General features: G+C 44.1%; 1 protein-coding gene across 1 annotated transcript in view; it reads left to right on the plus strand.

The window, feature by feature from the left end:
- mtmr10 (myotubularin related protein 10) overlaps positions 1-17,573 on the plus strand; it is a 56,494-nt gene that overhangs the window by 9,597 nt on the left and 29,324 nt on the right. The window contains exons 4-5 of the mRNA XM_072671060.1: positions 11,901-12,037; positions 14,368-14,440. Of these exons, the coding sequence (XP_072527161.1) occupies positions 11,901-12,037; positions 14,368-14,440 (210 nt within the window). The remainder of the gene's footprint in view (positions 1-11,900; positions 12,038-14,367; positions 14,441-17,573) is intronic.

Raw genomic sequence — 17,573 nt, forward strand, 5'->3', positions numbered from 1 at the left:
ACACTGATGAAAATAATAATAAAATATTCTTCTTTTTATTATTATGAACTTTATTATTATTATTGTTATTAATAATATAATAAAGAAAACAGTGGTGATAATACAAATAAAACATTCTTCCTCTTATTATTTATTATTATTATTATTATTATTAAGTGTTAACAACTACAGTAATAATACAAAATAATAATAATAATAATAATATAACAAAATAATGGTAATGATAATAATAATGTGGTGATGCTTAAAAGCAATAATAATTATAAAATAATCGTATTATTATTAAGTGTTAGTAACAACTATAAAAATAGTCAAATCATGTTAATACTAATTATTTTTCTTCTTTATCTTCTTTTTATTATTAAGTGCAATGATAATTATGATGATATTATTATTATTATTATTATTAATGAATGTAATGAAGATAAACGCAATACGAATATTAATAATGTATGCACAAGGCATGCCATGCAACTTCTACTAATACTAATACGAATAATAATAATGTGTTTATATTAAATATATTACATTTTTATATAACATTCATACAAAGTTGACATACAGGCAAGCTACAATTTAAGACAATGCTGTTTGATCTGATGTCTTCACTTTTCTCTTAAAATGACTGAAACATTAGGCCACAATACAGGAAACACCTACAAGTAGCTGTTTCTCTTATTTTGGCCTGTTGTTTGAGTTAGTTAAAATAATGTACAAGTGCAGCTGAAAGAATCCCAGTCCATGACGATGTAAACAGTGCTATCGCCAGCGTTGTCCCTCTCTGCTTAATGATGGACGGATAGTGGAATTTGCTCGGCTGTGCCTGCATCTGTACATGCTGATCATGCCATTCCACCCATAAGCCACGCATCACCTTACATTTGCCCAGGCTGGCGTGGCCGCAGAGCATCACTGGAGGCGTGCTGTTGTTTCAGAGATGGAGCTGTGCTATACGCTGGGCTATACGCTGTGCTATACGCTGGGCTATACGCTGGGCTATACGCTGGGCTATACGCTGGGCTATACGCTGTGCTATACGCTGTGCTTCGAAGCCCCTGACGCTGCTTTTTGAGGTTAAATGCTGCATAATGTTGCTTTTAATGTGACATTTCTTTGTATGTTTAATTAATATTATCAATATTATCAATAATTGTAACTACTTTTTATTTGATGTTTTCCGGTATGTATTGAGGTGTTCTCTGTAGAGGATTTTTACAAAGCAATGAGCAAAACATGCCCATGTTGTTGCTTATAACTGTATATAAATGCATTCATGCTTGTGATGTCACAAACGGTGACTTCAAAACCAGCTGTTTAGGCAAATCCCACACATGGGCAGAGTGAGCGGCACCGTCATTGACCGTGTTTGTGTATTTTTAGTAAACCCCTTTTAATTAAAAACTATTCAAATAAAGTTTTTTTCCCAATATTTTGACCCCTTAGTCATAAAAATTATATTCTTTCTCCTCTTCTTCTTCCTAATAAATGTTAATAACTATAAAAATATTAATAAATAATAATAACAAAACACAAAAAATGTTGATAATATAAATAATTAAATATTCTTCCTTATTATTATTAAAATAATAATTATTTATATTTATATGAAGTGTTAACAACAGTGATAATAATTAAGAATTATATAATAAAATTTTTTTAAATATATTGTTGTATGTGAGTGATTTTGACAGACTGGTCCAGTCAGTGTCGCCAGTCCACCTGGAAGTGAGGGAACTGTCCCTGAAGATCTCTGAAGTCATTCTGTTGATGCCGTTGTTCTTGAACTTGGACGTGACTTAAGTAGGATTTTAGTATTTAATAAAATATTCCTGTCTGATCTCCTAAACCGCAGGGCTTAGTTTTCAGTTATTACTCTGAAGACGTTCTTATTCAGTAACTGCTCTGACGCTAATATGTGAGGTATGTAGTTATTAGCGTGGGGAGTTGACGTGGGAGGGGGGTTGTGGTGTTTTTATGTGGCTTAGTATCTCAGGCCTCATCAGAGGGTGTCCGGTTTCATCACTCTCACAGTTTGGCTATGTGAGCTGAGCTCTCAGAACAGCTACAGCTAGCACAGCTTGGCGAGGGACACCCTTTTACCCTGTCACTCACAAAACATGCTCCTAAACATCACCAATCAGCCACAACATTAAAACCACTGACGAGTAAAGTAAATAACTTTGATTATCTGGTTCCAGCAGCACCTGCCAAGGAATGGATGTGGAAACACTATGTGGACAAAAGTATTGGGACACCTGCTCGGTCATTGCTTCTTCCAACATCAAGGGTGTTTAGAAGACTTTCTACTAGTTTTTGGAGGAGGGCAGGTTGCTGGATGGTCACCACCCCACCTCATCCTCAATTTCCCAACTCCACAACTCTTCTCCAACTCATCCCAGTAGTATTGGTCCTCGGTTCTTCCACTGCTCCACAGCTCACTGCTGGGGGGCTTTATACCCCCTGCCTGGCATTAGGCAGCATGGTCCCAATAGGTCATCTATGTTGAGGTCATCTATTCTATTGCCAGTACTTCTCTACAGGGACTAGCTGGACAAGCTGTGTGTGTGTGTGCATTTGCACATGTGTGTCAGCAATGGGTTCAGCTTGAAGTATTTGAATGATGTCCACAAACATTTGGACACATAGCATATTAGGCAGCAAGTGAGCAGTACGTCTTTGAAGGTGATGTGGGGGTGTTCCCGGTTTGCAGTCCCGGTCAGTACTTAGCAAAAGTGCTCCAAGGAAGGGCGACCGCTGGCCCAGTGACCGGGTCATGGGTGCCCAAGGTTCATTGATGCTTATGGAGGCCCCACCTCAGGACATGCAGGACTTGCAGGATCTGACGCTAACGTCTTGGAGCCAGATACCACGGGACACCTTCAGGGGCGTTGAGGAGTCCAACCAGGAGTCCTCGACGGGTCAAGGCTGTTTCTGTGAGGGTGTGAAAGAGGCCTTACAGCAGCGTTGCAGCTGGGCTTGCTTAGCTTATACATGCGTCCTGTCAGCAGCTGTCCAAACTGCAGCTCAGCGTGGACCTCTAACGCGCTCTACACCAGCGTGCCTTTATTTCTCTTTCTCACAGGAAGTCAGACGCAGGAAGCCGGCCAAGTGGTGGTCGATTCAATCGCATGGCTTTTTGCTCTGCTGTTATTTTAAGAGGCCTGTTGGTTTTAATGTGGCAGCTCACACACACTCTCACACACTGCATAGAGGAAGCCGCACTGTAGCCATTATACTATACTGACTCAGCCAGTATAGTATCTAGATCATTTGAGCGAGTGAACTGTGACTTGTGGTGACTGACTGTCCTATATGAAGCATCAGTGGTCAAAGCTGTGCAGATGTACCACTGACCGGTAAAGTGAATTACATTCATTATCTGGTTCCAACAGCACCGGCCAAGGAATGGATATACACTAAATGGACAAAAGTATTGGGACACCTGCTCGTTAATGGCTTCTTCCAACATCAAGGGTGTTTAGAAGAGTTGATCCTACGTTTGTTGGAGTGACCGTCTCAACTGTCCAGGGAAGAAGACTTTAGGTAGATGCGATATACCTTAGAAGTTGCTGATATTATATCCTGATGTTGATGATATTGTCTCCATTGATTAGTACACTGATTATTAAAAGAGCTTTATTGGTGGTGGCCTTCAGAAAGCTATTGGAGCAGCTCTGATGGGACCTCCATGGCTCACATCAATGAGCCTTGGGTTTCCATGAGCCCTGTTCTTTGGTAGTTTGGTAGGTATCGACCACTGTGTACCGGGAACACCCCACAATGCAAGACTTGCCTGATGTATCGGAGATGTTCTGACCTAGTAGTCTAGCCATCGCAAAGTCACATAATCAGTGTTATTTACTTCAGGGCAGTGGTTTTAATGTTCTGGCTGGTTTGTCATGATTTTACATTGACATTCAAACACAGCTAGCCTTTGCTCGGATAGCTCGGTCAAAGCTCCACAGAGCACTTGCTCTGCTGACAATAGAAACTTATGCCAGAGACCCGTAGCCGATTATCTAGACTTGGAGAAGCTGGCTCGATACAGCACACCACAGCACAGAGCGTGCTCCAGCTTGGTCTCAGGAGTGTTTTCCTCTGTTTTTAGACTCATTTAGTCGACTAGTCCATCCAGGTTTGCTTCTACTCCCCTTCGTTTTTGCGTCCCCTGTCCCGTTTGTGCCGAGCATACGAGCATTACTGCCAAACCGCCCAGCCCTAGATGTATATATATTTTTTTTTTCCTGAGGAAACTCATGTATTACTAGTGGTAATGGTGTATATTATTTAATACGGCTGCATGAGTGCTTTTCTTGCTTGTTTTATTGCTGTTATTGATGCAGTTGTAGTGGATGACGATGCAGCTCGTGTTCAGATTGCACTGTAATGCCTCTGCCACGCTGCTGCCAGTACCACTGCTGCATCAGCAGCCTGGAGCCGCTAATTGATTGAAGAGAGAAGCCAAGCTGCTGATTAGCCTCTGGCATGGGCTACACACACACACACACACACACACACACATACACACACACACACATACACACACACACACACACACATATACACACACACACACACATAGGCAGACAAACACCCACAGTGGGAAGGGAGGAGTCAGAGGATGAGGGTTATTAGCAAGCAAACCCACATGTGGTGCTGTCAACTCAAGAGGAAACTGTGTGTGTGTGTGTGTGTGTGTGTGTGTGTGTGTGTGTGTGTGTGTGTGTGTGTGTTCCGGTTTCTGTGGGACTGGAAGAGTACACATAGACGGTAGACTCTCTTTGAAGTCATCTGGAGATCAGTAGTAGATGCCCTCTAAAATGTATGACCCTTCCCTTTGAACGTTTGGTGGTTTTGGTGGACAGTTAGAACCAGCTGAATGAATGACCTTCTGGTCACTGTATTGACCAGATCTCAGTGTCCCCCAATGAAGGAGCCTGTTTTTAATACTGAATGCCAGTTGTGAAATTCTTGGCCCTCAGTTTACTTTGGGAGGTCTTTCTTAAGTTCCCTCACCCTAAAAAACACTGCTTATAATATCAACATGAATAAACTGTATCCTGAGTAGGTGTATGTACACTACATGTCCAAATATTTATGGACACCCCTTCTAATGAATGCATTCAGCTACTTTAAGTTGCACCTATTGCTGACACAGATGTGCAAATACACACAGCTTGTCTGGTCTCTGTAGAGAAGTACTGCCAATAGAACTGGCTCCATGCCTAATGCCAGATGTGGGCTAGAGGGGTGTAAACCTGTTCTCTGGAGTGATGGATGATGCCCTATCCAATACGTTTGGGGTGAGTTGGGGAGGAGGTGGGGCGGTGATCATCCGACATCCTGTCCATCACTAACGCTCTTGTGCAATCAAATGCAATCAAATCATCACAGCATTGCTGGTTAAAATCGGTCATGCAGAAATGAGTTCTGCCCTTTTTGGTGCGTAAACCCACCCTAACGTTAAAGATGGACTTCAGGGGGGAAGTGAAAGAATGGGAAAAATAGGATATGGGCACTTTAGAGGCCTCATCAGTATTTAGTTAACAGTTTGTATCATGATGAAGAATATATTTTTTCCTATGTGGACAAAAGTATTGGGACACCTTTTAATCTTTTGCCACAGGTGTGTAAAATCCAGCCCCTAGTCCTGCAGTCAGCCTTTCTTCCACACATCAGTGAAAGAATGGGTGGTTCTGAAGAGCTCAATGAACTCCAGCGTGGTTCTGTGTGTAATAGGAGACACCGCTGCACCAACAACAACAAGTCAGCTGGTGAAATTTAGACCTTCCCTCCTAGATCTTCCTCCATCAGCTGTGAGTGGTGTTATTATTGAACAGTGGAAGAGTTTAGGAGGAACAGCTCACAGAGAGCAGCTCAGTGTCCACCCAGTGTCTGTCAGACCACGTAAAGTTACAGAGTGGGGTCAGGGCCGAGTGCTGAGCTCAGAGCAGAGTGCAGAAAAGCCTCCAACTGACTCAATAACTGCAGCAGAGATCCAGACCTGCTGCTGCTGGTAGAGCTTAGAGCAAAGGGGGACCAGCTCCATATTAATACAGCAGAATGTGTAGGTGTCCCAATACTTTTGTCAATATAGTCCATATGCAATTTGTTTTTGTGTTGCCTTTTTCCCCCCAGAAACGTGATTGCTTCATTAATCATCACTATAATCGTTAAAATTTTTGATTGACAGCAGCATCCCTAATTATTAAACATTTGGTTCACGATTAAAGCCTTTAAGCAAGTGAAAGCCAGCAGCTGTAAATAAAGATACAGTATGTGTGCAGCATAGAACATTATGTCCATCCAGAGCCATGACCTGCTGTAACCTTTCTTAAGCAGTCCCAGCTGGAGCCGCTGGTGGAGTGGAGCTGGGCCGGGCTTGATGATGGGCCTCTGCCACTGACACACACCACTCTTCTCACTAACTGCGCTCTCAAACTATTTCTGTTCATGGTTTCCCCCTCCTGGATTCCCCGCAAGAGAAGTACCCGCTCGTCTTCCTCCTTTTTTCTTCTGCTCAGGGCTTCTTGAAAGGGAAGTGGAAGCAAAAGTGTTCAACCGAGGCTGCGTTCAGTCCACCGAGCATCCAAACTAGGTAGCTCAGCTGAAGGATGGCAGCGCTTAGACACGTACGTTGAGAAGCATTAGCGCCGGCTTCGTCGGCCTCTGCTGGGATCACTTTGTTGAGGGAGACCTTCAAGTAAATCTCTGCAGTAAGTGCACAGGAAGTAAGGGGGGCACCATTAAAAACACGAGGCCTCAGAGCTGGAGCGAGAGCTAGCAGCACCTGTGTTTGATGAACTCTGCTGGTTTTATGTTTGTGTAAAAGTCAAGAAACTGCTGAGAAACTTTTAAAGATCTGGAGAACTTTCGTTTGATTTAACGGTTCTTCTCTTAACCTCCTAAGGTGCTTATGAGGCCTGACGAGGCCTCAGATACTTTGAGGAACCGTTAAGGAACATTTTTGCTTATTTATTAATTTTTAAAGAATCATGAAAGCTTAGCTTCAAAAATGAAGGTTCCTGAGATGGTTCCTTGAGTAATACCATAGAACAGGGTTCTTCAAATCCAGCCTGAAGGGCCAGTGTCCCACACAGTTTGGTGATTTCCCTGATCACCAAACCGTGTTGGACCCTGGCCCTCCAGGGCTGGATTTGAGAAACACCGCCATAGAAGAACCACTCAATGGTTCCATGAAAAAGTAATAAAACTGATAAGGAACCTTTAAATCAAGCGAAAGTTCTTCGGATCTTTAAAAGGTTCTCAACACCTTCTTGTTGAAATTGAAGAACCCCTTCAAATGATCCTCAATGATCTTATACCAGGGCTGCTCAATCCAGGTCCTGGGGATCTACCACCCTGAAGAGTTCAGATCAGAAGATGTTCAGATGCTCCTGATAACGAGGGTCTTCAGGAGCATCTGAACATCTTCAGATGCTCCTGAACACACCTGATCCAGATAACGAAGGTCTTCAGGAGCATCAGAAGATGTTCAGATGCTCCTGAAGACCCTCGTTATCTGGATCAGGTGTGTTAGATTTGGGGTGGACCTAACTCTGCAGGGTGGTAGATCTCCAGGACCAGGATTGAGCAGCCCTGTCATACTTTTAACAGTCTAGCGAACCCTTCATCCTCGTGTTGCCTAGCAACAGGTCAATTTTATGGCAGGAAGCAGAGGCAGAACACCCGTCCCCATGACTACATCCAAAGTAGTACGTACGTACAGCTAGTTTTGCATAGGCCTGTACTCCCCAACGCTCAACTTGCCCTCAAGCAGTATTTCACCTTTCCACCGAGGTATTTCCCTGACGTGCTGTTCTGCAGCATGCTTTAGGTAAAGGAGCGTTTGCGTGAAAAACGGAAGTCCAGAACTCCTCAAGTTTGACGTTTGAAGGACTGTGTGAGGATCACCAATACTTTTCAAGTTATTTTGGAGCTTTTCTGTAGAGGGCTTGCATTGAGGTCACGCTCCTGCTAGAACACGCCCCCTTTAGTCGGACTGAGTGGCTAATCTTTCTACAGCACAGCTGCAGCGTTATTATTAGCAAAACAGTGGCCTGGGTTGAAGGCATCTGGACTCGACCGTGATCCAGCCAAATGACCAAAGAATCTACAGTCCATGGACAGCGCTGTGTAGCCAGGAGCGTCCAGCTAACTGAGGCTCACATCAGATCCCACCTGTTTAGAGGATAAAGCCTCGTATCTGAGAGCACAGAGTGGAGGGAGAGATCTTGGGGGTGTTTCCACTGGTTTCAGGCTCATTCAGTAGACTGGCTCATCCAGGGCACGAAGTCCTGACGTTTGAAGGATTGGTTGGTGGGATCTGCGCAACTGAGTCCCGATACGAACAATATGAGCTGGGTCGGGTATCGGATAATTAGTCTGATCCAAAGGAATGATTAATTTCATGCAACCCGATTCTCGCACCGCTGGTATTTTAGGCTTCATAACCCAAGATCAGAGTAAACTACAGACATCATACACTGACCTTAGCAAACAGCAGGATTTCCCCCTGTCCAGCCAGCAAGGTGCCCTTGACCCGTCATCATCTCTCAGCAAGTAATCCAGCTCGTCTTATATATAAAGAGGGCTGAGAATGGAGGGGCTGCTCGCTCCTCTTTAGTCTCACAGACTTCCAATTTCAGAATAAAAGTCCTGAGCCCAGACAGCACTGAGCCGAGGTCCAGCACAGTTAATCATTTTAGTGACCAATAAACCGGAATTGGGTTCAATCCGACAATGGTATCGGGTATCTGCTGATACGCAAAGTTCATGTATTGGTATCAGAACAGAAAAAGATGGATTGGTGCGTCCCTAGTTTACATTTAGCAGACGCTCTTATCCAGAGCAACTTACAGGGTCACTCGTATTACAGAAGTGGACCAGTGTAGTGTTAGGAGTCTTGCCCAAGGACTCTTATTGGTGTAGCGCATCATAGTCACCCAGACCAGGAATCGAACCCCAGTCTCCCACATGGTGGGGTAGCTCAGTGGTAGGTAGTGGTGCTATCTGTTGCGCCACACCAACCCGTTGGTGCTGTCTCCCGGTATGCCAGGCGGCTGCGCTTGGCATGAACTCTCCCACAGTGCTCCGTGATCCAGAGTGCTGGATCAGGTTCAGTTTGGTGACTCATTGGCTCCCATTGTGTTAAAATAGCTCCTCCAGTCAGAGCTGTGGGCAGGAGAGAAGGGCTGGCGGAGAGAGAGAGGGAGAGAGGGCGAGGGAGATGGTAATTAGAAACTGCTGTTGGGAAGGGATGTCCTGTTTTGGGTGTAGGTGGTGGGGTGCTCCCCGCTGCACGGAACATGAAGGAGCCTCCAGTCTTGATTTACTGAGGCATAAGAATGTTCTGCAGCATGTGGAGGCAGGCGGACCGTAGGGCTTGCTTGATTAACCAGATTTTTGTCATTGTTACTATGTGAGTTTTTGTTCTAGCAAAAGGGCTGCGTTACCATTACAGGCCAGATTACATCACATGTGCATGGCAGTGATGTGATTCCATGGGAGGGGAGCACGCCTCCCTAATCTATAGCACGGCTGCAGCGTTTATTAGGAAAACGGACAAACCGGGACTGAAACAATCTGCTTCAGTTAAAGCTCATTACCAAAGAACCAATGGTCCAAAGCTGGATGCAGAACATCCAGCTTTCTCTCTTACTTGAACTTTAGCATGTCGCTAAATTCACAGCTTCAGTGGGCTTCATTTTTTTAGAGAACATTATTCAGAGAGACTATATAAATGCATGACAAAAGTATTGGGACACCTGAGATTTTTTTCATGTATCTTCTGAAATCAACTGTCTCTAACGTCCAGGGAAGAAGGCTTTCTACTGAATTATCGAGGAGCATTGCTGTGAGGGTTTGATTGCACTCAGCGACACCACCCCACACATCCCAAAAGTATTGGTTAGAGCACCGGGACTGAAACAAGCAACTATCAATCTGCTTGAGTTAAAGCTCGGTTGGACTCGACAGAAATCCATCCACATTACCAAAGAACCAACGGTCCATGGACAGTGGAGCGTCCAGCTAACTGATGCCCAAATCGCACCTGTTTAGAGGATGAAGCCTCATATCTGAGAGCTCAGAGTGAAGGGAATGCTCTTAGGGATGTTTCCACTGGTTTCAGGCTCATTCAGTAGACTGGCTCATCCAGATTTGCTTGCTTTCTCTCATCCCACCTGTGATGGGACCGGTCACATGCTTACCCTTTATTGGTTCGTTAAGCCTGAAATTCTGACGCAAAGTAAAGAACAACTGCCGCATTCACATCATGTCAAAAAGTAAAAACAGCTGCAAAAATGGAGATACAAGTTTTTTGCATAACAGCAGCGGCATACACATAAACCATTGACTGTACATTGTACACTATTGCACTGATCCAGGTATACAATCTAGAGAAATAGATATTCCACATTGCTATTTACATTCCGGCATGTCCAAATGTTTGTGGACACCACAAAGTTCTAATAATTGCATATAGCTGCTTTAAGTTGGACCTATTGCTGACACAGATGTGCAAATGCACACGTGCACAGCTTGTCTAGTCCCTGTAGAGAAGTACTGTATTACTAGTATGTATGGTGGTGTGTGTTGTATCCCCAGGTTCTTGCCAGTACACAACCCTGTTAGCCCTGTCATCATTTCTCTACGTTTCTGATGCTGTCACAAACAATGGGATGGATAAATCTGAGAGAGGTTCCTGCTGAGGCCCGGTCGTGTCAGTCTGTGCGTCTGAGGGTATTTCCGTACAGCACTAGCTCAGAGGAGGAGCAGCAGGATCATTAACTCTGCCCTCCGGCCCCAGCCCAGGAATGCATGGATCACCTGTCAGCGGGAGTAAGCGGATCATGCACGCTCCACCTTGGAAACTTGAACAAGGCACAGGTCATGAGGGACGCGCTCTGTGCTCTCGGCCTGACCCGTTTCTGAATGCCGCCAGTGTCCTCTTTCCACTGTCTTGGGTTTGCGCTCGGAATCAGTGAGGGCATTCAGCCGGTTTAGTCAGCAGAGTACATAACAGTGCTGTGTTTAGACAGGACAGAAGGCATAGAGGACGGTATCATGGGCCAGTGTGGTGATGACAGCGGAGCTTTGACTTGGATACTAATACCATGTGTGTCACAGCGTAGTCATCGCTGGAACACCCGGTACTTACTGGAGCCAGTAGAGAGGATTAATCAGAAAACTATATAAATACACTACATTGACAAAAGTATTGGGACACCTGCTATTTTTCTCCCCTATCTTCTGAAATCAACTGTCTCTAATGTCCAGGTCAAAAGGCTTTAAGGGTTTAATTGCACCCCACCAATCCCAAAAGTATTGGATGGAGCACCACCATCCATCATTCCAGAGAACACAGTTCTTCCACTGCTCCTCAGCTCCTCAATGCTGGGGGGTTTATACCCCCCTCTAGCCCACGCCTGGCTTTAGGCAGCATGGTGCCAATAGGTTCATCAGGTCATGATGTTTGGATGTTTGGCTGTGTCTGGTTCAGCAATGGGTGCAACTTAAAGTAGCTGAATACATTGACTCAAAGGAGTGTCCACAAACATTTGGACATATAGTGAGTGATTGTACTGTGAGCATCTGTCTGTTCTTGGTCCTGACTTTCCCCTGAATTCTCACTTAACTGCTCAGATCATTAAAAGCTTTCTGTAGGATGACAAATGTGTGTATTGGAGGAGGAGAGCGCACAGCTGGAGGTCTGACGCAGGGCTACTCTGGGCAACGTTCCTCTAATGCATCAATCTGTCCCCTGCAGCCGCTCTCAGGGTCACGTCCAAGCCGTGAAAGACTTCCTCATGCTGCTTTTGCTGTCTCGTGTTTCTTGGTGTGACGGTAAGCTCCTGGATGCTCCTCTCACTCCTGATTTCCCTGTTCCTGCTCCTCAGGGGAGATCGTGGTGAACGAGGTCAACTTTGTGAGGAAGTGCATCGGAGCGGACAGCAGTCAGGACGACCTGTGGGGGAAGCTTATCTGCACCAACTTCAAAGTCTCCTTTGTTACCCACGATTCCCTGCCACAACAGGTAAGCTCACCTGGATCAGTTTGTCAGTTATTGAATACATTGCTTCGGGCTATTGATGACAGGGTTGTGGGTTCGATACCCGGGCTCGGCAAGCTGCCACTGTTGGGCCCTTGAGCAAGGCCTTGACCCTCTCTCTGCTCCCCGGGCGCTGGAGTTGGCCGCCCACCGCTTTGGGTGTGTGTGTTCTCACTGGCCCTAGTTCACAGGGGCTATTCTGGACGATGGACCCATAGAAATAGTACAACCATCATAAATATTGTCAAAAATATAAATATTATATAAAACAATAATAAATATAAATAATAATTATAAATATTTCATGCTTATTAATTATTAAGAAACCTGCTGTTCTTGTATGAAGAGAACATGTTAAGGCGTTGATTGACGGCGCAGGTGTGTGTATGTGTGTGTTTGTCCACTTTGGACATGACGGGATTCACCATTATTTCTTTTATAATTATTTAATTTTGGCCATTATTGTAAGTACAGTTCTTTGTGTAGGGAACACCATTAATACACCATATCCGTGACGAAAGGTATAAAAACCCCACTTAACTGCTGAGTATCATGCCTGAGTTCCCAGTTTAAACCTACAGTCTTACACTTTAACAGGTAAACCGTTGTTTACATTTTGTTTATGCTGATTTCTCCAAAGGCAAATCAAGTTAATGTTCAAATAAAATGAATTTAAAATGCTTAGTGTCAATTTCTGGAGGAAAAATGACAGTTTAGATGAATCAACTAATCAATAAATGGTCTATAGATTAATTAATAAATTATAATTGGGTTCAAATATTGTAAAACATTATAAATTGTATTTACAATATAATCTTCAAAATTTCAGCCCAATATGTTAGTTAAAGGTCTCCTCATCTGCTAATAATCGCCCTAATTCGTGTTATTTAATGTATTTATTTAGTGAATATTTATTTTGTTTGACAATTATTGAGAATTATTGACGAACATATGAGACTGGACGCCACTTTCTGACTGAACTATTAGCGACAGATTTCTCAGGCAGGGATTACAGGCTGCTTCACCCCAAGTGTGTGAAGGAGGGGTATCGCAGGTCCAGCACTGCTCCCAGCGGACCACATACACACACACTTAACTACACACACATGTTTAGAGAATAGAGATCCCTCAATGTAAAAATACAATGTGCAATAACCCCGCTAACCCCCATATGTGCAATTAAGAGTCATTTGCAATCATTTGCAGACTTCTATTATTTATATTGTGTATATAGTGTAATTTATCTACGTTTTGCATCTGAGTGTCTTGCTATCCCTTTTCTGCTGTGACACTGAGAATTTCCCCACTGTGGGGATTTTTATTAAGCCCATGAAGCATTCTGACTGGAGATACCAGTCAATATCATGTAATTATTAATATTAATAATCATATAATTTCTCAATTTCAGTCTAAGTTTTGTGTTTTCCTGCTGGAACAGAAAATTAAGGTAATTATCTCTCCAGTGATGAGCGGAGTCAGGTTCCTGAGCAGCACCGGCCTAGTCGTTTCACACAGAGCGAGTAATGCTAATGCTCTGCACTGTTCTTCAGACGCCACTGAGAGCGCTGGGGCTGGTTTATGGCATGTTTTGAGAAGTATGAGTGGGGTGGGGCTGTTGCATACCTTATGTAAGTGTGTGTGTGTGTGTGTGTGTGTGTGTGTGTGTGTGTGTGTGTTTTTACCTTACTATTAGACGTTTGACAGAGATCTAGGACTGACACTTTGACACACGCTGCAGCTGCACGCTGTTACAGCTTTGTGCAGTTATGATTGACAGGGCCTTTTCTGCTCCTGACTCGACTCTGAGACTGTTTTGGACGTATTTCCTTCTGTGAATCATTAAAGACCTCTTTCAGAGCGGGTACTGCCACAAAGGAGGAAATAATTAACTGTGGGGTTAATCTACCTTATTTACTGATTGACTGGTCACGTTGTAACTGCCTGATCTGAAATCAGCTGACAGTGACGATGGTTAAGGAGTCAAGGTTTGGTTCATTTATTATTAAAAATTGGCTCATTTACTGAAATTTTCCGATTTCCTTTTTGGTGTTTTTGAAGAAATACAGTTGCACTTGCATAAATTAGCGGTTTGGTACTATGGCCACGGAACTGCGAAACTTGCTTTGAGACAGAAAAGACTTCATGTCCATTATTTAAATATTTATTTTATTTGGATTCATCTGTGCTCAACTTTTACGCTAATTTTGTAGCACATGATCAGAGTGAGTTATTACTGGTGGTATTAGAAACTGACATAAATCAAAGCAGAAAATATTGGTTTAATGACATTAAATGTTGTTTATTTTCCTGTTCAGAGGTTCCAGTGTACCCACCGACTGCTGGGAGAGCATGACGTCCCCCTGGCATGTGTGGAGCAGGTCGTGACTGGTAAGACATCAGCCCATCTGACCCCACCCTGGCTGAGCTGGTAGAGCTCCAGTCAGGACTAAATTCATTGTATTCCTGTTTATTATTTTAGATATTACAGCTTTAACTGGGTGGTAATCAATGTTGTTAGCCTGTATTTAGACAGTCACTGTTTGAAAGCTGTGTCCATATAAATGACCACTTGTTAAATGTTATGGAAAGCAGGTTCTTGCGGTTCTTGCATTCTGGTGTAGTGATCTTCTAATAATGTGAATAATGTAAATCAGTGATTGTTGTTTAGCTGCTGAATTGCAGCAGTTTGGTGAAGTGCTGCAATGTGCTTGCTGGTGTTTTCCAGCTCCACATCACATGATTAAAAGGACAAAGGCTGTAAGTTAGCTGTGGAGTGGAGTGTGATGTGTCAGAGCAGAGGTAATGGCCCACTCATTTATAATGCTTTAGTAATATATATATATATAGTATTACTAAAGCATTATAAATGAGTGGGTAATGCGAGTAATCCTAGACTAACTGTTCCTGTAGTTACTCTATGATTAATATTATGACTTAAGTATAGGAACTGGCCCAGTACACTCAGCATGTTCTATAGTTGGAGTTCTCGGACTGACTAGTGTAGGGCGTTGATTTTTGCCTGTGGTCTCATACTGACCTCACTGTATTTGAGAAGGCCAGGAAACTGTTATCTGATATTGGTGTAGGAGGGTATTAAGAGTCGCATGGGATTTTTAATTAGTGTTTAGTGAGGCCGGGCTAGAGCCTTATAATACCTGAAACCGCAGACCAGCTTACTGATCGCATACAGTCATGTGAATGACATTAGGACAGCCAAAAAACCTTAGTATGTATGTATATATATATATATATATATATAAACAATACAAAAAACATCGATATATCGATAACAAGGTTGTGGGTTTGATTCCCGGGCTCTGCAAGCTGCCACTGTTGGGCCACAGCAAGGCCCTTTACCCTCTCTGCTCCCCGGGCACTGGAGTTAGCTGCCCACCGCTCTGGGTGTGTGTGTGCTCACTGCCCCTAGTTCACTAGTGTGTGTATGTGTGTGTGTGTTCACTACCACAGATGGGTTAAATGCGGAGGACACATAATAATAATAAATGTATATGTATATAAATGTATATAAGTGTGTGTGTGTGTGTGTGTGTGTGTGTGCGCATATATATATATATATATATATATGTGTGTGTGATAATTTAATAAGCAGTCAAATAATGTCAGTAAAACATGGCATTGCTAGAAATAGTCCTCAGTACACAGAGAGCACATAACCTGGAGCCCTACACTGTATCGATCTGCTGTGCAGTTTCTATTACAGGATGACACCGAATCATTCCGGAAGGACTGTAAGCGAGAGCCTTTCAATAAAAGTGAAAAAAGGCTGCCAAGATCATCAAATTCCCTCCATAGTCCTGTAGCGGAGGACGTCTCTGATTAGAAATCAGCAGTTCAACTCTCTGCTATATCATCTACAAGTGCAGCAACTGCCAACATGGTCGGGTCAGACTGTTCTAGCTAGTTCAGCTGGAGCAGACCTCAGGATGAGTAAAGAGGTCCTGTCTCAGGACCTACAGGCAGCTCTCTTAGTTCACCCTTGTAGCAGCCGGAGCCTGAGAGAGCACAATTGGCCTTGCTCCCTCTGTGTGATGCTGGCTAGCATTGGCCTGTCTGCTAGCCCATGCATCAGAGCTGGGCACTGTCCTCTGAGGGCATTGCTTGCCTGGTGATGTTGCGTCGGCGGCAGTTCGGCAGTGGTTGCACATGTGTCCTCCCCCACCCAGTGTTGGACCAGCAACTGTCCATGGTTCTGTCCATTGAAAGGTTCTATAGGGGGTCAGAAGTGGTTCTATGGCATTGATCCAAACATCTGAACACTTTTTGGCACCTTCATTTTCAACAGTGTGGAACACTTCACCTGGCATGTGTGAGGCCTGCTGGGAGACAGTCCCTATGTAGTAGCTGTGTGTGGGGGTCTTCCATGTGGGAGACTGGGGTGCAGCGTGTGTGTGTGTCGAGTCTGTCTGAACACACCAGCTTTCCTAAATGGAGATCCAGTATGGTTACAGTTGTTTATTCAGCCGTGATCTTCTCACACAGCACTTTGCAGAGCTTCTGGATTGTGGATGGCAGGTCCACTGTCACTACATCCAGCCTGAATTGGCCCATTCAGTCTCTCTCTCTCTCTCTGCCGCCTCCGTCTCTCTGCCCTTCTCCTTTTTCCAGAGTATTTGTTGTAGGCTTACAGATGAGTCTGTTCTGAGGATGACCGAATGTAACCCGTCCTGCTGTATTGACTGGAGAGCAGTGCAGCAGAACCTGTTTGGGTGACTGGCTGTTCCTCCCTCCCTCCCTCCCCCCGTTAGCTAGGCTGTTTTTAGCCGATCTGCAGATGAGATCATTGGGCCAGACTGTGGCCCAGCACTGCAAAGCCTGGCTGGGATTAAGCTTGTTTGTGTTAGATCATTGCCTCCACTCTTTGCTGACTTAGCCCCCCAAGACCTGAAGCCTTGTGTAGAATTGACAGAGCGTGAAGTTCTCTCTCTGTGTGTGTGTGTGTGTGTGTGTGTGTGTGTGTGTGTGTGTGTGTGTGTGTGTGTGTGTGTGTGTGTGTGTGTGTCGAAAACACAGGGATATCTCAGAGAGGACCAGTGGCAAAGTGCTCCTCACTTTATGAAGGGTTTTTACATAATACATATGGACATAAGTATTGGGACACCTGCTCGTTCACAGTCTCTTCTGAAATCAAGGATATTAAAAGGAGCTGATCCTGCTTTTGTTGGAGCGACTCTGTCTACTGTCCTTCTACTGATTTTGGAGGAGCACTGCTGTGAGGATTTGATTGCATTCAGTGACAAGAGCATCAGTCAGGTCAGGATGTTGAATGATGATGATCACCACCCCACCTCATCATCCCCAACTCCCCAACCCATCCCAAAAGTAGTGGATGGAGCTCCACCACCATTCCAGAAAACACAGTTCTTCCACTGCTCCACAGCTCAATGCTGTGGGGGAGGCTTTATACCCCTGCTGCCAACTGTGCCAATAGGTTCATGTTGATCTACTCCAGAGAGTCCTACAGGGACTAGTCAAGCTGTGTGTGTGCATTTGCACATCTGTG

The sequence above is a fragment of the Salminus brasiliensis genome, chromosome 25 (genome assembly GCF_030463535.1).
Source record: "Salminus brasiliensis chromosome 25, fSalBra1.hap2, whole genome shotgun sequence".
Lineage (NCBI taxonomy): Eukaryota > Metazoa > Chordata > Actinopteri > Characiformes > Bryconidae > Salminus > Salminus brasiliensis.